The sequence below is a fragment of the Triplophysa rosa genome, linkage group LG25, assembly GCF_024868665.1.
Source record: "Triplophysa rosa linkage group LG25, Trosa_1v2, whole genome shotgun sequence".
Lineage (NCBI taxonomy): Eukaryota > Metazoa > Chordata > Actinopteri > Cypriniformes > Nemacheilidae > Triplophysa > Triplophysa rosa.
The window spans coordinates 13234087-13254897 of NC_079914.1; the positions used below are offsets into that span (position 1 = coordinate 13234087).

General features: G+C 39.1%; 2 protein-coding genes across 3 annotated transcripts in view; both read left to right on the plus strand.

Annotated features, from left to right (window-relative positions):
• Positions 1 to 3216, plus strand: use1 (unconventional SNARE in the ER 1 homolog (S. cerevisiae)). Of its 2 annotated transcripts, none has more exons than XM_057325863.1 (8): positions 1 to 362; positions 653 to 702; positions 877 to 955; positions 1108 to 1260; positions 1437 to 1452; positions 1549 to 1579; positions 1683 to 1845; positions 2104 to 3216. In XM_057325863.1, the coding sequence occupies exons 1-8, from the start codon at positions 231 to 233 to the stop codon at positions 2284 to 2286; spliced, it is 807 nt and encodes a 268-aa protein (XP_057181846.1). In that variant the 5' UTR covers positions 1 to 230; the 3' UTR covers positions 2287 to 3216. The 2 variants fall into 2 exon arrangements, with proteins under 2 accessions (XP_057181846.1, XP_057181847.1); XM_057325864.1 differs by having other exon boundaries at positions 6 to 332; positions 2104 to 3213.
• A 3333-nt stretch (positions 3217 to 6549) lies between these two features.
• Positions 6550 to 20811, plus strand: part of insrb (insulin receptor b) — a 52032-nt gene continuing 37770 nt past the window's right edge. Inside the window, exons 1-2 of the mRNA XM_057326421.1 lie at positions 6550 to 7733; positions 17448 to 17996. Of these exons, the coding sequence (XP_057182404.1) occupies positions 7655 to 7733; positions 17448 to 17996 (628 nt within the window). The 5' untranslated portion in view covers positions 6550 to 7654. The remainder of the gene's footprint in view (positions 7734 to 17447; positions 17997 to 20811) is intronic.

The following is a 20811-nucleotide window of genomic DNA, read 5'->3' on the forward strand; positions in this document are numbered from 1 at the left end:
AAATCACTGGCGGTGTGAATGGACAAAATCTAACGATCCCGGGACAAATTCCTGGACACATTTCTCGTGTATTTTCCAGGATCTCTGTATTAAAAGGGCTTTGGGTTATTCCTCTCATATTTTGTATTCCTGAAACTGCCCTCGCGCAACAAAGAGAGACTTTTCATTTGTAGTCCTTTTCAGTCTCCGTTTCCGCAGAAATCGCGCGACTTCCGTCGTCAGTGTCAAATATGGCCACGTCTAGACTGGAGATCAATTTTATCCGATTATTATCACGCTGTGAGTCTTTGGCTTCAGAAAAAAGAGGCGAAACGGAATGGAGACTCGAGAAGGTAAAAAACAACATTGCAATGCATTTAATGGTATGTTCTTATGGTGAATAACTTACTTATATTTTAAAACAGTGAATATTCTGCATCTAAACAACCAAGCCATTACCAACAACACCATTTATGTAAGACTAGACTACGTAAAATTCAAGTGTAACATTCATGTGAAATATACTTAACGTAACAATTTTTGGCTTGTTATTTGGACAGTGACATTTATTGTTTTAATCTATCTTTTTGATGTGTTAAAGAAATGATATAATTATATAATATTTTATAAATGAATCTAATATTTAATATAAATGTTTTTTTTCTGATTTAAGTATGTTGGTGCTCTGGAAGAAATGCTTGTGGCTTTAAAGAAGAGTCCCAGGTACATTCAATAGGTTCACTATTACCACTATTAGAAGTAGGTCTTTTATTCATGTTTTACTACTTTGTTCTCTATGTGAACAAACTAATATGACAATAGTAATAATTGAGAGTGATATTGAAATAATTTATACAGGAGGTAATAGATGACGAATCGTTTTTCTGATTCCCTCAGCAAACCAATGCCAGAAATACTGACAGATTACACCCGCAAAGTGGACTTTCTCAAGGGTCTCCTGGAGGCTGAAAGACTGGTCCGTTATTATAATAATTGATCCATGCGTATAGTCCATTACATTATATTTACTGTATATACACAATTCTTTTTCTATTTTTTACGGTCATGTATAGTATCTCATATTTGGTCATGTACAAGTGTTTTTTTTTTCTTCTTTATTGTTTATAGCCGTCTCCAGCAGAGAAATCTTTAGCCAATCAGTTTCTGGCTCCTGGACGCTCACCTACAATATCCAGCGAGAGAACACCAGCCAGCAAGACAGTTCATATACAGAGCAAAGCACGATGTGCTGGAGAGATGAAGAAGGAACTGATGAGCACGGTATGACTCTTGTTCTCTTCTAACTACAACTGTGATGTAATGTCAAATAAAAATAGATTAAATCTAGGTGAATACAATTTCTTACATTTATTTTTTGTAAAATTGAGATCTTTTGAAAGAAGTTAAGATATTCAGAAACATTTTAATCAACTTTTGTGTCTTCTGTATTTTAACAGGCGGTTTCAAATTCTGGTAAGTATTATTACTAATCTATCTCACTAGTATTGCATCAAAGGACAATCCATACATCATTATTGACCTTTTTCTTTCTTTGTCCTCCATGAACAGGTTCATTTGATTCCGATCTGAGACACAGGAGGTAGACTTTACCACATTTACCTCTTTCTTGTTTTTTATTGAATGTCTTGTTTGTATATAAAAAACACTGATAAAACCTCCCTCTCTTCTCAACGGTTCTTCAGGAGCATCCCTGTGGACGAGCGACAGTCCGGCGCCGAGCTGGACGCGATTCTTCAACACCATCACAACCTGCAGGAGAAACTGGCAGAAGATATGTTAAACCTCGCACGCAACCTGAAGAACAACACGCTCGCTGCTCAGAACATCATTAAACAAGACAACCAGGTCTGATGCCTTGCTTTTTACACAACTACAACTGTTTATGTATAGGAACAAGGATTATTTATGATTTTAATTTATTTTGCATGCCCAGTGTGAATCCTATCTGACAGAAACAATGTTACAATGTCTGTCCACTAGAGGGCGCCACCATATTAGTGATAGTACTACTACATATTACTTTATATTGAACTTTCAGAACTAAATGATATTTGGTCAAGCAAATCTGCACTTCCCGGTTAAAATGTTTTTCTTTATATTTAGACACTGACTCAGTCCATGCGACAGGCCGACATGAACTTCGAAAAGCTCAAGACAGAGTCCGAGCGCCTGGAGCAACACACCAAAAAATCTGTCAACTGGTTTCTGTGGCTGATGCTTATAGTCGTCTCCTTTACTTTTATAAGCATGATCTTATTTATACGACTGTTCCCGAGACTCAGATGATGTTCAACATTAGAATAGACTAGATTTATTTTATCTTCAGCAGCGGATTTACAGATAGACACTAGCCAAGGTCTGATATAGCTCCACACTCTGCTGTTGTCTGATTATCAGCTGACACCCTCAGTTTTTGTTCCCAAGAAATTTACATTGTTTCCCGCATGCCATTGTGATCATATCTCAATTCATATCTGCATTCATAATTTGCTATTAAATATCCGCATTTGTCACTTTCCCATGTACGGTGGATATGTAAACGGACCGTGGATCTATTCTGATGCTTGTGAGCTGTTTTAAGGTCCGGGTAGGCTTGTCCAGGCCTGCTGTGTCAATCGGCTGTACAGGAAGAGTTCTGGGAAGCATAGGGAAGTATTTTTGCTCATTGGAGGCACACTCGGCTCAGATAGGAAAGGCGGATACAGAACGGCCTCAGGGAACTCAGCTGGAAAATAAATGCCCCGTATTTAGCTGTCCGGTTACTTAAAGATCTATTTGTGCCTGCAGTTCCCTATATAGCACAAAGCCCTGCACAGTATTAAGAATTGCTCAGATATGGTGATCATTCATGTCATTGGTTAACGTCTGTGTTTATTGAGCGTTTGGTCTTGATGGGTCTAAATGTGTTGTTTTCTGTGGGCTGTCATTGATTATGCATTGTGTGTTGCTCATGTTGGTTTTGATTGTTCCACCTGACCACAGAACAGCCATGTTGTTGTTTTCCTATCAAGTGGGTTCCCGATGAAGTGGTAATGAAAGGTATTTGTGAAACTAAAACGCAGGAGTGTGATATTTTAATAAAATAATTTGCAATCCACTTACTTGCCCTCTGTATAATTTAGACATTTTATATATAGAATATCTCATATATATGAGATTATTGTAGTGAGATTTTGAGGGGGGGTTTTAAACCTACAAAAAGACGTTTCATAATTTGGTGAATGTTCCTTAAAATCTAAAGTTTATTACCAAATCGAGAGCCACAAACTAGGAGAGACGATCTCGATGAAAGAAACTATTGTGTTTAAAGTGCTTCGAAGAAACATTAGAGAAATTATATTTTATATATCTATATTTTATCACTTATTTATTAATATACGTTTGAGGAAAAAAATCAAAGATACAGAAGGCTATGTGACGAGCTAAATGTACGTATGTACATTTTTTGTTTTCACTTTTCTGAGTGAAATGATTGGTGTTGTTTATTAATTTATGACTTGTACCTGAGTCATTATTTTTATAGTTATTTGTACTTTTACCTAAGTAAACATTTTTGCTCCTTTTTTGCCTCATTCCACCGCTCCAGACATGACGACGCATCCGCCATTTTGAAACGGTCAACAATTCCGTCGCTGTAAAAATCATAAAGTTTTAAAATAAAAAAGAAAGGATAACCTTTCGCAGGTAAGAAATTGTTCTTTTGTGTATTTACATGAGTTTACTAGGTATTATAAACAATGTTAACTTTTTAATGTCATGTTAGCTAACGCCTTTGCCTTGATGAATTGTATTAGTTTAGCAGTTATAAAGTTTTGGGTCTGCACAACAGCACGTAACATTTGATACTCAAATTAATGTATAATTAAAGAATTTATTTCAGTGATTAAAATGCTGACAAAAATGGAATTTTATGTAACAGTTGGGCCTCTTGAATAAAGTTCCTTATGGCCCCCAACTGTTGTTAGCATTATGTCCCCTAATACATCATAAATCATTGTTACGCTGACACAGCTCTCCTGGGGACCCAAAAGTCCAATTTTCCAAAGCAAGTCGATCCACCTTTGAAGTTTGAAGTAAAGCAAGTAGATAAAGCGCCTGCAAGTTTTAATTTAGTAGTTCCTGCCGTCTTTACAGTGTAAGCTCTGATCCAGGCGTGGGCTTAAGGTGGCAGGTTATTCGGGGTGAAGGGATTGAAGCGACACCTCTACAGGCCCGCGGGCCCCCGCTCTACCCCAGGAGAACCCAGCAGGTGCTGCGGGTTCCTGGAAACCGCTTCAGTTCACAAAGGTTTGACACAATGAACCCGGCCCTCTCTGGAATCTGTTTAGCATTTGTATTAGTGAACAGTTGCGCTGCCAGACCTCAAGTTTGAATCCTGAAATGCAGCGTGTTGTGTCTTCTCGGGGTCAAATATTTTCTTCAGCTTTGATAAGAAATGGAATGTGAAGGACGTTTGTGCCCAATAAACATCTCTCTTATTCAGAAATGGTTTTTCTCATGGTTGCTTTCATTGAATGTAGGATGACTTCTCTAAATCCCAAACTCTGGCATTCCTGTAATGGCATTTTGTTTGGCAAAAATAAATGTTAATATTCATGTAACAATCTTAAATGAAAGGTCAAATTCCACTTCAAGACCACAAGATATCCAAACGGGAATTTGTACAATAACTACAATTCTGTTCTGACAACAAGTCACCGTACAAAAAGCTTCTTTCTAAAGAAAAATTCTGTCATCATTTACTTCAAACATTAACCTCCATTGACTTTCATTGTATGGACACAAAACCACAAAGACATTTCTCCAAATACCTTATTTTCATTTCACAGAAGAAAGAGTCAAGTTTTAGACATGAGGGCGAATAAATAATGACCGAATTTTGATTATTGGGTGAACTATCCCTTTAACAGAGATCAATGATACAGCCTGATGAAATCTACTAAGAGAGCAGTTTAAGTTGTTTTCAGCTTTTTTTCTTCTAGTTTTGACAAAAGTCAGTGAAGATGTGATATTGTGGTGCTTGGGGGGCGGAGAGCTTGTTTGAAACAAAGTTGTTGCAACATGCCCCAGCAGGAAGGCAAGTGTGGGAACGGTGTGCCGCTTTGATCCTTGGCATCTCCTCTCAGAAGGAGCCGGTGTAATTATGCCGCTGGTCTTCAGGATGGGCGATTTGGGGGAATCTGCTCTCCTGTAAACACTAATGGTGAGCAGCGTACGGGAAGTGGACGGATGGCTCTTGGTGTGTTGTTTTGTTGTAATGCAGATAGAAATCAAACAGTTGTGGTTAAAGTAAAGACAGTAATGTAAATATAAACTATACACTATAAAAATATTATATTTCTAATGTATTGACTGTAGCTAGTCAATATCAGATCCATTCATTCTAACAATATCAATATCCCACATGCAAAAGCTCTTGTTATTGACACGGGGTGTAAGTAATGGAACAGCGGATCAATATTTGCTCGATCAATGTTTGTTTATACGCATTTGACATTTGCTCAGTTGTGTTCCTTTAGTTAAGTGTGGTTTATATGTCCCTGTGCAATAAGGTGTGGCCGGATGGATCAATATAACACTTTTCTCCTCATGCGGATGTGTCATAGCTGTTATAAAATCATAGAATAATAATAGTTTTTCTTAATGAAAGTTAATCTGTTTTTTTTCACTGATTATTAAGCATAACTATATCATCAGAAATAAAAATAAAAATTGTATTAAAGTTGTTAATTTAACTGTGGGGTAAATGTGACACGTTAGTGTTCGTCAAGTAAATTGTTTAACACAAAATTGTTTTCTATTGTATCATTTGTGATACAAATGATAATATATTACATTTTTTAAATGTAGGGATGGGGAGCTTGTTTCGTAAGCATGTGACACGTGCTTTGACGTGTGCAGCCGGCTGGGTTAATAGAGGGCCACTAATATGATCACAAATGATTTTGGATTACTGGTGTCAGGTCAGTATATGAGCTTTAATATAGCACATAGATTAATCACATCTTTTCATCAACCAAGACGTTTTGTGCCTGTGTGCTTCCACAGATTAAACAGTCCAATGAAATTACAATTGTGTTTCAAGGAGGTTGACGTTTTGATTCCAAGTGCACAAATCACATTAATGGCAAACTATTAATAAATTAAAAACTTTTTATTGTTCCATACCATGTTTTTATTTCTGTTTTAGGAAGCAGGTACATTTAGATTTATTCATTTTAGAGACGCTTTAATCAAAGCAATTTGAGGAAATTGGGGAATATTTAACATTTAGTTGTAAACTCTGTTTAAAAGCATTAAAATCACTTCGCAGTAATGAGCATTGCATAATTGAATTAAATTATTATTTTACATATATGTATTATATATCACACGTTTTAAGAATAGAAAAGAATAGAATAGACTTCAGTGAATCAGCTTCTGCGTTTCTACAGAATTCTCCGAAAGACTCCATGTCAGAATCCTTGATCCGCTCGATCCGTTCCGTGTTTTCTCGCGCGCCGCTGCTCTACCCCAGCTGACTGGCAGTGCTTGTTTACTGGTGGAGAGGTACACAGAAAGAGAGACGAGTGGGGGAAAACCATACCGCCGACAACACGCGACAAGTTTTCCCACTTTTAGGCCATTCCCACGCCAATGAGTTCAGCTAAACCGCACACTGAGGTCTCGTGGACTGAATCGAGAGGTTTTTGTGGGCAGACCGGAGGCGCGCTGCCCGTGAGTCTGTTGATTAACAACGTGGACGATTAACGCAACGCGGCCGAGACGCGCGTATGCTCACACACTTCGGGAGCATTGTGCTGGGAGCGAAGGCTCTGGGGGAATACCAATAACTGATTTTTTGCACGGAAGACTTTGAAAATACACGAAAGTGTGTGGATATTTAATTTTGTGGCTGGTTTGAAAGGAGAAGCGAAGAAATCGCGTTTTGGTGTACGCATGTGTATAGTAGATGTCCATTTTCCGACGCGTCTTGAAGGGCGAGCTGTCTCAATAACAGAAACATTTGGCATTGCGTGGAACGACCTGTGGAATAACGCCTGTTTATTTGCACCTGTTCTCGGAGGCGTTACACATCTGACACGTTTTTGAAGATTTTATCCTTTGGGAAACAGTTTTTGATTTTCTGTGAGCGGTGGAAATATTGTTTTTGCATTTACGACTAAGATACCCACCCTGGGCTTTTATTATTTTATAACAAAAAATCTGCAAACTGGTAACAGTTACCCTTCAAATCAGGGTTATGAAAGAATCGCAAGGTGCTATACCCTTGGGGGTACCCCTTTCCTAGAAGTGTGGATTTATATAGAAGAAATGCATACGTTTTATTCCTCATCTACTGAAAGCGAAAAGATGCAGCGCAACAATAGTTGAAAATGACTCTTATTTGTATACGCAAGATCGTGTTATTTAATAGTGAATTCGGACATGCTGTGTAGTGAACACTACTTAGACTGGACATTATCAAAGTGAAGCACGCCGGACCCCTGGGTCCCCTTCTTAGGGGGTCTCATTTAAGTTGTCGCTGGGACTGAGACGGTTTTGGGGGGTGTATTGAGTAGTTTGTTTCCTTTGTTTTTCATCTAAACCGATTTTGAACGCACCAGAGGTGGATTTGATTTCCAAAGCAAAGGAAAACGTGTCGCGAGGAATAATGCGGCTGGACGCCTCTGTGGTTGTTTTGGTCACGCTCGTCTACGTTGTGTGCCAGTGCGGATCGATAAATGGAGAAAGTGAGTATTAACACACTAGCGCAATTAAATACAGAAATATTTATTTAGCTATGTTATTGTAATAATTTAGTTTACAACACAGGGGACTTGTGGAATTCACTCCATGCAGACTGCGGACAGCTTCCAATATGAGTTGAGGAGGGGTGCTTCTCACATGTGACCGATTTCGTTTTGTTGTCGCGCCGAACTATGTATTTCCAAGCTGTTTTTCGAAGGCACATACAATTTAAAACTGAAATTACAATATTATTCTTACGAAATATTTCATGTTTGAAGTAAAACGTGTGTTTTTATTCGTCGTTTTACCCGCTTCCTTACAAAATGGGCCGTTCCTGAGGCCTGGCGTTCTGTGCGTCAGCCCGAAGGCCAGATTATCGCTCGTGACTGGCCTCGGCGGCATTCGCGCGAGCCCGCCATCTGAATTCCAGTCGCGGGGACGTGCACGCACGGATACGCACGTTCTGTGTGGAAGCGTGTAAACAAGTCGAAGCCCTGAAGATATTCTCAGTTGTCAATAAGTGCAGGATTAGCCTGAACTGCTTTGGGTATTTTTATTTAAAAATGTTTGCCTTTGTGTAGTGTGATATTTTATACGTAATTTGTGGATGCCATTTTATGATATCAATATAAAAACACAACCATTTATTTGAGCTCTATATATTTTAACTGTCGTAAATGTGTCACCCTTATGTAGTAGTTGTCGTGTATAATGCATGTCTGTCAATCTTTTTTTTTTACTTTATTTAGATGGATTTTCAGATAAAAGCGATCCAATCTATGCTGAAAAAAATATAGAAACCAACCATCAAATGAATTGTAAAGGGTTTAAGGGTTCTAATGGAAGTTGTATTGGTTTTACTGGAAACTATAATATTCTCCGAGGGGTCTATATTGGTAATGTGTTTGGTGTTAATGTGTGTTTTTTTTCTGTATCTAAACTTTTAGCTTTTCTATTTCTGAACATTATCTTAAATTTGGGACAGGCACCTTAATGGGCACACTTAGAATTGTCATCTGTTAATGTTTTAGGCAAATGCGGGATTGATTTTATGATCTGGAAATATTTTGATTTTGTAATAATTAACCGAAGAATTCTAGAGATTCCTTGATATTGTAAAGTTGGAAAATGAACAGAAACGTTTTATCTATATTGCTGGAGGCACAAGATTATTTTGTTCTTGCATTATTATGACTTTAAAGCATAAATTGCAGTGTTACTCTATTCAGCCATAACTTTGCTCTATTTGATGAGACGGTCGTCCCAGCGGTTTTGTCTGTTTGTTTTTTAATCTCCAGTTTTTGCCAGGGTCTAAGCTCTTTTGAGTCTTTTGATGTGAACTGTCATTTTAATCAATTGACAAACCCCCTTGGCTCTATTTTCAAATACTAAGACATTAATAGGTTGGAATAACACTGTTTAATGTTACTATCGGCCTCCGTAGACCTGTTTGGGATCGTCTGACACTCTTCGGTTTGCTTTGGTATGTCTCCCAGAATTCCAAGCGTGTGGAATGTCTTTGAAGTGGCCCACCCTGTAGGTGCTCTTGGCGTTGAGGGTTTTGCGACTCGGTTGAACGTCTGCTGCCTGTTGACCTCTAGTCTTCCAGGTCACGTAGCCCAACATTTGCCAGTAGCATGTGAGCTCTATGTTCAGCTCTCCGAATATCAAGGGTGGGCTTTTCCCAGGAAATCCGAGCATTTTCACAGGCTCCTGTTCATCCTTGTGGGCATATTTTGAAGATGCAAAAACATGCCTGTTAATGTAATGCTCAATGAAACCAAACATATTTGTTCATGCAAAATGATTAAAACTTTGATTTTGAATAAAAAACAAAGCAACATGAATAATCTTTTTAAAAATGCATAGTAACACCTCTAGTCAATATTCATTGACCAAAGAATCATGCTAACATGTTTCGTTCATCGACACCGCTTAGATGACCCACATACTAAGTCGATGCTTATTGCAACATGCTTGAACAATCTGATCTGATGATCCGTTGCTGTTTGTGTGTCCATACGGCTTTATCCGTCAGTGATCTCATGCTACAATGTCTCTGTTAAACCATGCTTGTGATGCAGGGGTAAACTTGTGTCGAGTCCTTTTAGAGTGTATGGGCGGAGAGGAAACTTGCATTTATGAACATCTTGAACTTTTTGGCAGCATTTGCTGGGGGTTAAGGGGATAGTTCACCCAAAACTAGAAATTATAAAGATCTTTTATTCACCCCAGTGTCATTCAGAACCTGTATATGACTGTTTCTTCTGTGGAACACAAAAGAAGACATTTTGAGAAATGCCTCTGTGGTTTTGTTTTCATATAATGGAAGTCAATGGGGGCCAATGTTGTTTGTTTACCAATGTTCTTCAAAGTATCTTCTTTTGTGTTCTGCAGAAGGAAGGTATTCATACAGGTCATTTTACATTAAAAAAGTTACATTTTAAAGAAAAGTTATTTGTAACCAGAATGTTTTCCTGAAAAAAATGATTTTAATACATTTATTATAAAACTAAATGGGGTCCATTTTAATTTCGTATTATTTTTAATGGATGATTGATTTGATACATTGAAACTAAATTAGATTTACAAAATGTTCAAGTGTTGATTTTACAGGGAGTATTTTCTAAAATAAATGAATGGGTGATGACAAGCTCCTTAATGCTCACTGCACTTCATATCTCACTGGGGTTTGGACCAGTATGTGTGGCAGAAACACATGCGAATTCTCTCTTAGTTAATGAGCCCAAAATGTGTTTGATACTCATCTTTATTCTGCCAATAAACCTTTCAACAGGGTTAACTGGGCGACATTCATTTGTTTTACTTTGCGGCTAAATTAAGTTTCCCCCCTCTCCTTTTGAATAAATAGTGTCAGATAGTTTAGAAACGAACGAAATTCCAAGACAGTGAATGAAACGAGCGTTATTCGGTTTTCATAGCCCCAGTTTGATCAGATTGTCAGATCTGGTTGTGTTAAAGTATATTGCAAACATACTTTGGAAATTTATTAAACGCACATGTTTTATGTTGGTTTTCTTGCACGGCTGTGAAAATAGGTATATTTGAGGTTGACGTTTATAAATTGGTCTATAGTGGATTGATCTTTTGGTAGTCAGGTGAGAAATCGCCAGTGTCTTTGTGGCTCTACGTTGTCCTGAGGTTTCCTTAACTGGAGGAAAGAGAGTTCACCGTCTGTCAGTCTATTATGTGTTCCCCTCACACGTATTCGCATCATCCCACCCGGGCCGCCCATTCAAACGCAACGCCCGGCCACGGTTAACCGTCCCTGTACACCTCATCAATCGTCTGTTTATCAGAGGGTTTTGTGAGTGCGAACGGCAAACCCAGTCACCTTTATGGCCTGCTTGTTTTCGTCCAGTGCAGTTCTGCATAAATAATCGGGGTTGGTAAGACTTTGAGAAGGGGCCAAGCTCGAACGTGTTTTTCCATGTTCTGCTTTTTTTTACTTTGGTGAGTTTTGGTCATGCACAACTTAGTTTTGACCTACTTTCGTGTATTAAAGCAAGACAGAAGTACTTTTAAATTTAACGCAAAAATGCATTTGCAACACGTTGTAATTGTACGTGAAGTCTACTTTTATGCTGAAATGAAAACAATACAAACGTTTCATTTAAAGTAGGTTGAAACGTAAAGGAAATATCTGGCAATTTTCTTATTGCGACTTCTACTTAATGAAACCAACATTCAAATATTGGGGTCATGGGTGACATGATGCAATATTTCTAGCAACGTTTTAGTCTCTGCTGCAGATGCTTCAGCCTTGGGCGTGTTGCGAGGAAAACTTCAGAAATGTGTCCAAATATCACAGCGAGCCTAGTGCCACAGAGACGGCTCATACTGTACTTAGCAGTCACCCAGGATGAGATATTAGCCATGGTTAACTACAGTGTCAAAGAAACAGTGTACCTATTGTTAATAATAACACGTAAACTTGTTGAACTTTATTTTGTCTAGTTAAAGGCGGGGTAAGCGATTTCCGACTTACGCTTTAGACAACTGAGTCAGGCCGAGTACCAAAACAACCTTGTTGCCAATCTGCAGTAAGGTGCACAGTGCACAGGACGGACATTAGCCGAGCCGAGCGCTGACCAAAGCGACAGATGGGGGTGGGGTGTGTTTGTTTTGGTGATTTGAACATCAACAACGGCTAAGAGAAATCAGACGCCCGCCTTTAATCCATTTATTTCTTTTGTTTTTATGTTCTTGTGAAATCAGCTTTTTTTTTAGCTGTCCATCAACTGTAAATTTGACAGGTCATAAGAGATTTGGCGATGAAGTGGGTCTTGATTTTGAATGCAAACGATTTGTGGTCCCAAATGGTTGAATGCATACTTAAACCGCATTGAATGTGTATGATTGTATTTAATATCAGCACGTAAATATGAAATTATGAAAAGGTTAATATTGAGTTTGGGTGACCTACATTATGGAGGGGTTTGTATGTTGTGTGCATGTCTCACCTTGCTTGGATTAAGGACATCCAGAATGGAAAAACCAACAGTTTAGCGTCCAGGAACGGCAAAACAAATAGTGGAAATAGTAGTTGAGCCCTTCGTCTCAGTGTAATGAATTGATATTTCATTGCTGCCTAATGTTGCATGAACACATGCTCAAAAATATTTGCAAATGCATGAATCATTTTCTTTATGGAGAGGTAAAAATTCACATATATTCGTGATTTAGGTTTTTCGTTATTCTTCAATTTTCTTTTGTTTCATTGTGTTCTGTTCACTTTTGTTTGTTTTTTTGGTTCTTTCTTTTTGTTTGTTTCTGATTCATTTTGTTCTGTTCGATACGTCCCTGGCTCTCTTCAATACGATTTTTTGTTACATAAATCCGTATTTATATTTCGCTTGCTGTCCAGTTTTGTTTTGCTACTGTCTTTCGTTGGAGTTCACAGAGTCCGCTCAGTAGAATCCACCTCTTGAGTCTGACAGAGCGTGCAGAGCGTTTATGGTAGATGTAGGTTTACCCAGCAGCAGGCGGTCTGAGCCGGTGGTCTCCAGAACAGACAAACAGCCCATTAAAGTGACCTGTCTGCCCCTGCGGACACGCGGCCGTTCCTGTCCCCGCGGTAACTCTGTGGATCCAGTCCAGAGGCGACGGGAGAGAGCCACGCTGCAATGGCCGTATTCATCTGCTGTCACGCCTGAACGCACGCCCAGCCGTCTGAATGAGAAATTGATCAGTATTGGCTTTTGTCGTCTTGGCTGATGCAGCTTACTTCCACTCTGCAACCCAGAAAATAACTGCGGTTGCCAGACGTAATCGTATAGCTTAATATGTAAATAAATAACTTGTATATAATATATGAAGACTATCCTTGACTCTTGTATGTTAGAAACGTGGCTGTCTATTCCGGCCAGGCTGCGAATTCACGAGAAATAGCCAAATAGCGGAGATGCCAGTTCCCATCTGGTTTTGGAGCGGCATTCCTCTACTGTCGGTAACCACGCATCCCCGTTGACCCGAGGGGCGCGCCGCCGCTTTTAGCAGCACTAGGAAATGCGTTCTTGTGTCTCTTCAGCAGTAATGGGGGCAGAAGTCTTTTGGTGAGAGCGTTATTACCCCACGGCTTTTGATATTCGATGCTTTCACCGCTTAACCGTAAATTTTTGCACAAAAAGCATATGGCTGCAAAAACTGACTGCGATTTGTTTTGCGGCAGGGTCTTATTGGTCAGGAGTTGGGACTTCCTGATGAATGAATTCTTGGCTTTGTAGAGCTAGACTGCTTAGGCTAAAAGCATTTTTTGTTGTTAGAAGGACAAAATAGAGCAGAGAGTTTGATTTGTTGCAGAATAATGGCGTGAAGAAGTTTTTATCTTAAACTTCAAGTTTAAGCAGCACCTGTTACATATTTGATTTTATAGACCATTTTATATACTTTTTTCTAAAATGTTCCTTTTTATTTGTAGGGAGAAGAGGTTGATTTTAGACTTTTCTTTTCAAACCATGCTGCTGTCAGAGAAAGACTTGAGATATTTTGAAGAATGCTGGTAACCGAAAATTGGCGGTACCCATTAACCTGTATTGTTTTTGTGTCTATACAATAGAAGTGAATGGTAACGCTGTTGGTTACCAATATTCTTAAAAATATCTTCCTACGTGTTCTGCAGAATAAAGAAAGTCAAACAGGTTTGAAATTACGAGGGTGAGTAAATTATGATAGAATTTTTATTTTTGGGTGAACTACCCCTTTAACCCTTATTGACAAATACAAAGTTATTATAAAGTGTTATATTATTTCTATTGCCCAAGCAACCAGTTTTCTGATCGGCCTTGATCTTCCTGACATGTGGTCCGAGAGCCACCGCGCTCCAATTTCCAAGCGCTGGTTACTATTGCTAGAAGCGTATTAAATTCTCCATAGGGAATGCGAAGCTAAAAATAAGGAAGCCTGTCGTAATGTAAACACTGGGAAATTCTGCTTGAGACGTGAAGGGCTTTTATTATCACTTGTTATTCATATTTTCTAGCTTGCTCGTGACTACCAAAGTGAATCGTGCGGTTCATTGTTGAGTCAAACTTCAAGAGTACCGGTTAATATTTTGCTTCCGCTGTAAGTGTGAAATCGAATCCTCAAGTGAGCGTTGATGTCTCTCGATTGCCCCCCAGCCCTGTTATGGAAGTCAAATATCCAGTGCTATTGTCTTGAGTGTGTGTTTATGTTCACATAAGAGGCCATAGGAACATGCGTTGTGATCGCTAATGTCCCACCTAATTTACAGCACGGATAGAGAAGCTCATGTTACAGCTTTAGCGACCCCCCCCCCTTTATTTGCCCCGATCTGTGCTGCAGGGTGAAAATTTGTTTTCCTCCTGCAGAGCCCCTGCGCCGGGCCCCTCTGCAGCGTCGCATTTATGTAAACTCCAGAATGGCCATAAAGCCGAGCGGTTGGCATAGATCTGAAAAATGTGTTTTGAAATTGTTTTAAATTAAAGCTGCGTTCTGTAACTTTTATTGGTTAGAAATAAACAACTGAATTATTCACATTATTCACTGAATCACAACGCTAAACTTATAATTTGATCTATCGGGTAAAACCTGCAGTTTTATGTTTCAAACACAGATGGCGATATAGAGCCAAATGTTACGTATTGCAGCTTCAAGGACGGCGTAAATAGCTAAAATAAACTCGTTACAAAATAATCAATATTCTATATTATTTGTATTATAACGTCTACAAAAGCAAATTAAATATTTGTCCACTTATTTTTATACAACAAGTCGATCGTTGTTTGTTTTCTCAGAAATGAAAGCCGCCCTCCATAGCTGCAGCCAGGTGACTCTTGGATGCCGCACGTCTCTGCAACCGTTCGCTCGCAAATCTGTTACTTTCACACTCGATGGGTTTAAGTGATAAGCATCACCGATGCGACATGTCGGTTCAGAGTCTCGAACACTTCCATTCTCAGGCTCGTCTTTATCTTTACATCTTTCTAGATCTCTCCGTGCACTACTTGTTGCTTGCTTGTACCACTTTACAGTTGCTTTCAAAGCGTTGTTTGTGGTGCTGCCAACCCCCCCCCTAATATTAATATTAATATTAATATTAAAGCTAACCTTGTTGAGTCAGTACAGTACAAGATAAGCGATCCTGAATCTCATTATCGTGTTTTGTCATGTTCAACCAACTAGCAAACCTGCAATGTTTAGCTGGCGTTTCTATGACTTTTGTGTTGCACTTTCAGCGGCGGCATCAAAACCCTCCGTTCATTCCCGAAGCGTGGCGTAAACAGGCAGCAACTTAAAACCTGACGTCACCCCAGTGACACCCGTTAATCACCCGTAAAGCAGCCCGGTGTCGACTTTCCTCGCCGCCCCCCTCCCACATGGACGCCGAGCAGTTTTTGTAATTTAGCGGATGGCAAGAGAGGAAGTTTATCAAGTGTGAGAACAGACGAGTGTTCAAGGTCTCATGAGATGACAGAAACAGGTTGTGTATCTGTTTGCACCTGACCTTGGATGTGTTGACGGAAATAATAAAACACAAATGTGTCCTGATTTCACATCGTGGCGTTTCGGAGCAAAGGTGGTTGAAGTATTGAGAAGCTTGTGGTTGAGTTTTTGTAATGTAAATTTCAGCGGTGAGACCATAGTAAATGTGTGGTTTCACGACTAATAAAACCAAAATCTATGGTTGCTATAGCTAAACCGTGGTTGATTTTCATAAGGGTTGTCAAAACTGTGAAGGAGTTTACATGGTCAGTGTCACAAATTTGCTTACATTTGATTAGTGTCCTAGAAATAAGGCAGCGCTTTAAATATTTTCTTAAAGTGCTAAGTCACCCAAAAATATTTTTTTGTCATTGTTTATTCACCCTTGTGTGGTTCAAAACCTGAACAAAAACAAAAGAAGATACTTTAAGAAATGTCTACGGGATTCCGTGTTGTTTGGTTACCGACATTCTTCCAAATATCTTCTTTTGTGTTTGCAGAAGAAAGAAATCAGATTTGGAATAACCATCATTTTTTCTCTCCATTTGAGTAGCTTCCAAAGCTGACATGGCATTAAAAACAAACAAAACAAGAAATATATAAATCTTATATCTTCACAATTTTGGGGTTTAATTTACGAGGTAAAGCTGTGAGACTTTCACACCTGCTCGTACCACACATCACACGCTCCATTTGTCTCCATGAGAACTACGTCGGGCTTTGTTTTCAACGCGTGTCTTTTCAATAGAGATTTGGCTTAGAATAGGTGGCAATCGCTAAATTGCATGATTTACACTTCTAATGTCATGAAATGGGTTTTTGTAGTACTCTTCAGTATAAAATAGGCAGCTGTGAATATTTTTGTAATGATTTTCACAGTGAAAAAGGAGGGAACCCTTCTCCCACCCCTTAAGAATACCCTGCGTTCTTTTGAATTTGAATCAATGGAGCGCTTCTGAATGGAGATGTGCGTGGTGTTATCTATTAGCATCTGCTGTCTTGTCGCTCGGCTAATGAATTCTCTGCGCGCGGCCTCAGCGTGCGCGCCGTCGGATTTTGAACGAAGTGAGAGAAACTGGCGGGCAGACACACTTTGAGCATCGCCCGGGCGCTGATAATTTGAGCATCTGTTTGGGTGCCGTTTATATGCAAATTATTGTTTAGTGTTTTTTTTTTAGATAAAACATACTGTCCTAAGTGTGTTATTTAAGTTTGTGATGCATACATTTTTTCTTAATTAAGTTGTAATATTTGTATATTTAGAGATTTACAAATCTTTACTGTATTTGCAATTTTTGTATTAAGTCTTAACTTTTTTTTTGTGGAACACAATCTGCGTATTATGACAATGATTGCACGGTATTATAAATAGTAACATTTGGTGTGCATCATTTTTCATAATAATAATAATAACATACTAGCATAATATATAAACAATAAACTTATAACAATATTATATAAATAATATGCTATTTATTATAAATAAATTGCATATGTAATATAAATAATTTATTATTTGTTTTATATTTAATTATTAATCGAATATTATATTAAAATATATTAGAATTTAAATACTTAATTGTAAATATTCAAATAAATATAATAACTTAAATGTTGTAACTAAGTAATAGATGCATATAAATATATATTAGAATAGCCGGCATGAAATTTGTTTGGGCTGTCAAGTGATTAAAAAAGTTCTGCTCGGTAAACACCAGTAGATACTGATCGCTATCCCTCTCTCGTTGCAGTTTGCCCCAGCACGGACATCCGCAACAGCGCGAGCAACCTGCGCGTCCTCGAGAACTGCACTGTGATCGAGGGCCACCTGAAAATCCTGCTGATGTTTAAGACCAGAATGGAGGACTTCCATGGCCTGAGCTTCCCCAAGCTGGTCATGATCACGGACTACCTGCTCCTCTTCCGCATCTACGGCCTGGAGACCCTCTCTGACCTCTTCCCCAACCTCACCGTCATCCGCGGCAACAACCTCTTCTTCAACTACGCCCTCGTCATGTTCGAAATGCTCCAGCTGAAGGAGATCGGCCTCCACAGCCTGACCAACATCACGCGGGGAGCAGTGCGCATCGAGAAGAACCCCGACCTCTGTTACCTGTCCACCCTCGACTGGTCCAAAATATTGGACTCGGTGGAGGACAACTACATAGTGGCTAATAAAGACGATCGCGAGTGCGGAGACGTTTGCCCGGGTACGGTTGCCGGCATGATCACTTGCGTGCAGACCACCATCAACGGGAATTTTGGCGATCGTTGTTGGAACCAGGATCATTGCCAGAAAAGTGAGTCGTTTTATTTATTTATTGACATTTATTGTACTGCATTTTTTTGTGTGTTTGTTGTATCTAACGTGTGTTTTAGTAAAAACCCGGATCATTTTTTTCCTATAGCATATTTATAGTGAAACAATTAGAGTTTCGCTTATGTTTTTTGTTTTTCTATTGTTTGTTTTTCCAACGATTCTCTGTTAAAACATCGTAGGCGCTACGCTAGGAAACTTGGAAATTTGGTTGCTTGGATGGATGTTGTCGTAATTTGCCCTCAAATCGTTCGTATATGGTGTTTCTCTCTTTCATTCTCGTTCCCCCCACAGTACCCATAGCAATTACTTTTTTATTAAAAAAGGAATAAACATCGTAATTATTGCAATGTATTAAATGCAAATTTTGGCTAAGAATTGTAAAGCAATTCGTAAACAAAATAATGCAAATCCATGCTCTAAATTGTAAAGATATACGTTTCTGAGCCCTTATTGCAACCCGACCTCCTTTCAAGCCAATTAATCTGCTGCTTGTAGTAAACAAAGGATTTGGGTTGACGGCTTAACCGATTTGCAAGTCAAAGCTTCTTTTAATAACAAAGAGGCACGATGCGTGCATATGAGAGCGGGCTTGTGCTTGGCCGGAGGAAGCTGCTTTGATACAGCAGCCAATACTAATCTCACACCAGAGAGCATCCCCACCCTCTCGTGTCGCCTCGGCGTACGACGGTTCACCGTGTTCCTCGCCTGTTTTCTATTCACCTCACTCCTGAACCTGAATCTGCTCAATCAACTTGTTTGAAATGGAGGGGATCGAAATGTCTGCTCGGCCTCAAACGCTATCGGTAATCGATGATCGATTAAGAGTAGAGTTAACGTATATAGGAAGATCTAGAATTTTACGCTGTGGTGAAAAAAATGCGCTAAGACTTCTGCGGAAGTTCATTAGCAATTAGCGAAAAATTTCGCTCTGCAAAAAGTGACATATCAAATGATCGCTAATGCTTTCAACAAACGCAAACGTTTTTGGGTTGTTTTTTTCTCTTTCCTCGGTTTAAATTGTACGATTTTTCTACATATTATTGTGCTTGTTTTTTTATGATGCATCCATCTGAATATGTCGATTTTTTTTATTGAAATAGTATAGCATTTGTGTTCTGTGCATTCCCAAGTGGTGTAGCTAAACGTGTTTGTTTAGTGATGTAAGCTGCGATGAATCCGTGCTGATGAGGTCAGGTTCTTCAGTTAGACCATCGTCGTTCCGACAATTTCGCATCGTCCCAAATAAAGGTCTAAGTTGGCTATCGGGAGGTGTCCCCTGATCTTCAAAGGGCAGCGGGCATGCTTGCCTCAAGTCACTTTTAGTCATGTGGTAGGTGAAAGTTTAGTCGGGCATAATGTCAAAGCAGACCCCGTTCTTGGGCCATGATGCAATGCTGCTTTATATGGGCAGGCTCTGGGGTAAGAGAGTGCGTAATGCTGCATCCACTCTCCATGTCCCGAAAGAAACGCAGGTTCTCATGCCAGATGACCACAACCTTCTGGTGTTTGCTTGTTTAGCCCAACCGTTGTGTTTTCTTGTTCCTGTTAGGAATTCTGTCACACCGCAGATGAAAACGGGGAGAAAGAGCTACCGTATAAGTGGGAGCGCTTTTTTACCGGTTTCTTCTGGTGTGTGGTTTTGTTCAGCACTTATTTCCGCAAGTCTCTTTTTTGCTAATGTTTTGACATGTTTGACAAGTTTTTTTCTTGGTGTCTCAGCTAAATACGCCGAATTTAATGGTGTCAACACAGTAACTGTTTCAAGTTTAGATGGTGAAACGCAGACGTGGGAAGATAAAATCTGCAGGTGCTTTTGAGCGAGTCGTTTTCCATTCTTAGCTAAACAAAAAAACATTGCCCGCTCGAAGCAGAGCTGCAGGTGTTCGCATGAATTGGTGTGCTATGTGTCGACTGTTATTTCTAGAGTAAAGTTGATAAAACGATAAATGTATACACAGAGTCTCTCCTCTACCAACTTCCTGGTAATAGTATTTATGGATGTTTTTTACTAAGGAGAGCATTTCTGTAGGTCAAGGATGATTTAAAAAAAAGTTTTTCAGTTTGTAAACTGGGACTTTTAATGTACTTTTTCCCATTTTTTTTCTCTTTCTCCAATTGTTAAAGGGTTCATTTGCAATACTTTATAATAAATAAATGAACAAACAGTGCTTACCCTTCCATGCACAAATTTATGACATAAATCAGGTTTTCTGTGTTTGTGTTTTTCTGGGCTATAGCCCAGAGTTCGAATTGAGGGGGGGGCGGTCCCGGACCCCTCATTAGCCTTTTCCATCGCATGGTACCGTCAGGTTTAGTACGACTCGGCTCGGTACAGCTCATTTCACTTCGGCTCAGTTTGCTTTTCCACAGCAGTTTAGTAGCGCTTCAAAGTGGGTGGGGATTATAAACTTATCGTCATGGTAGCTCCGCCTCTACTGCCGTAGCATCATTGTGAATGCGACAAACACACGCACAACACAGGAGTAGTTGAGCATATCGATGGCGGATGGCATCAAAACAAAATACTGCTAAAATACCAGAGCGTTTATCTTAAAACTCAACAGTTACGATAATTTTGATATACAATTCTTTCTTTATGTAGGGATTTATCGTTTATATCGCGGGAAGACGCGAATTTCTACATCAAACCTAGGCAAAATCGAAAGAAATTTTTTTTACTATGCAAAATAAAAAAATCAACAACAAAATTGAAAGCATGATCACTACAAAAAAGTAAAGAAATATAAGCTATCTTTCAATCTCTCCCTCATGTGGAACTCTATTAATACATTACG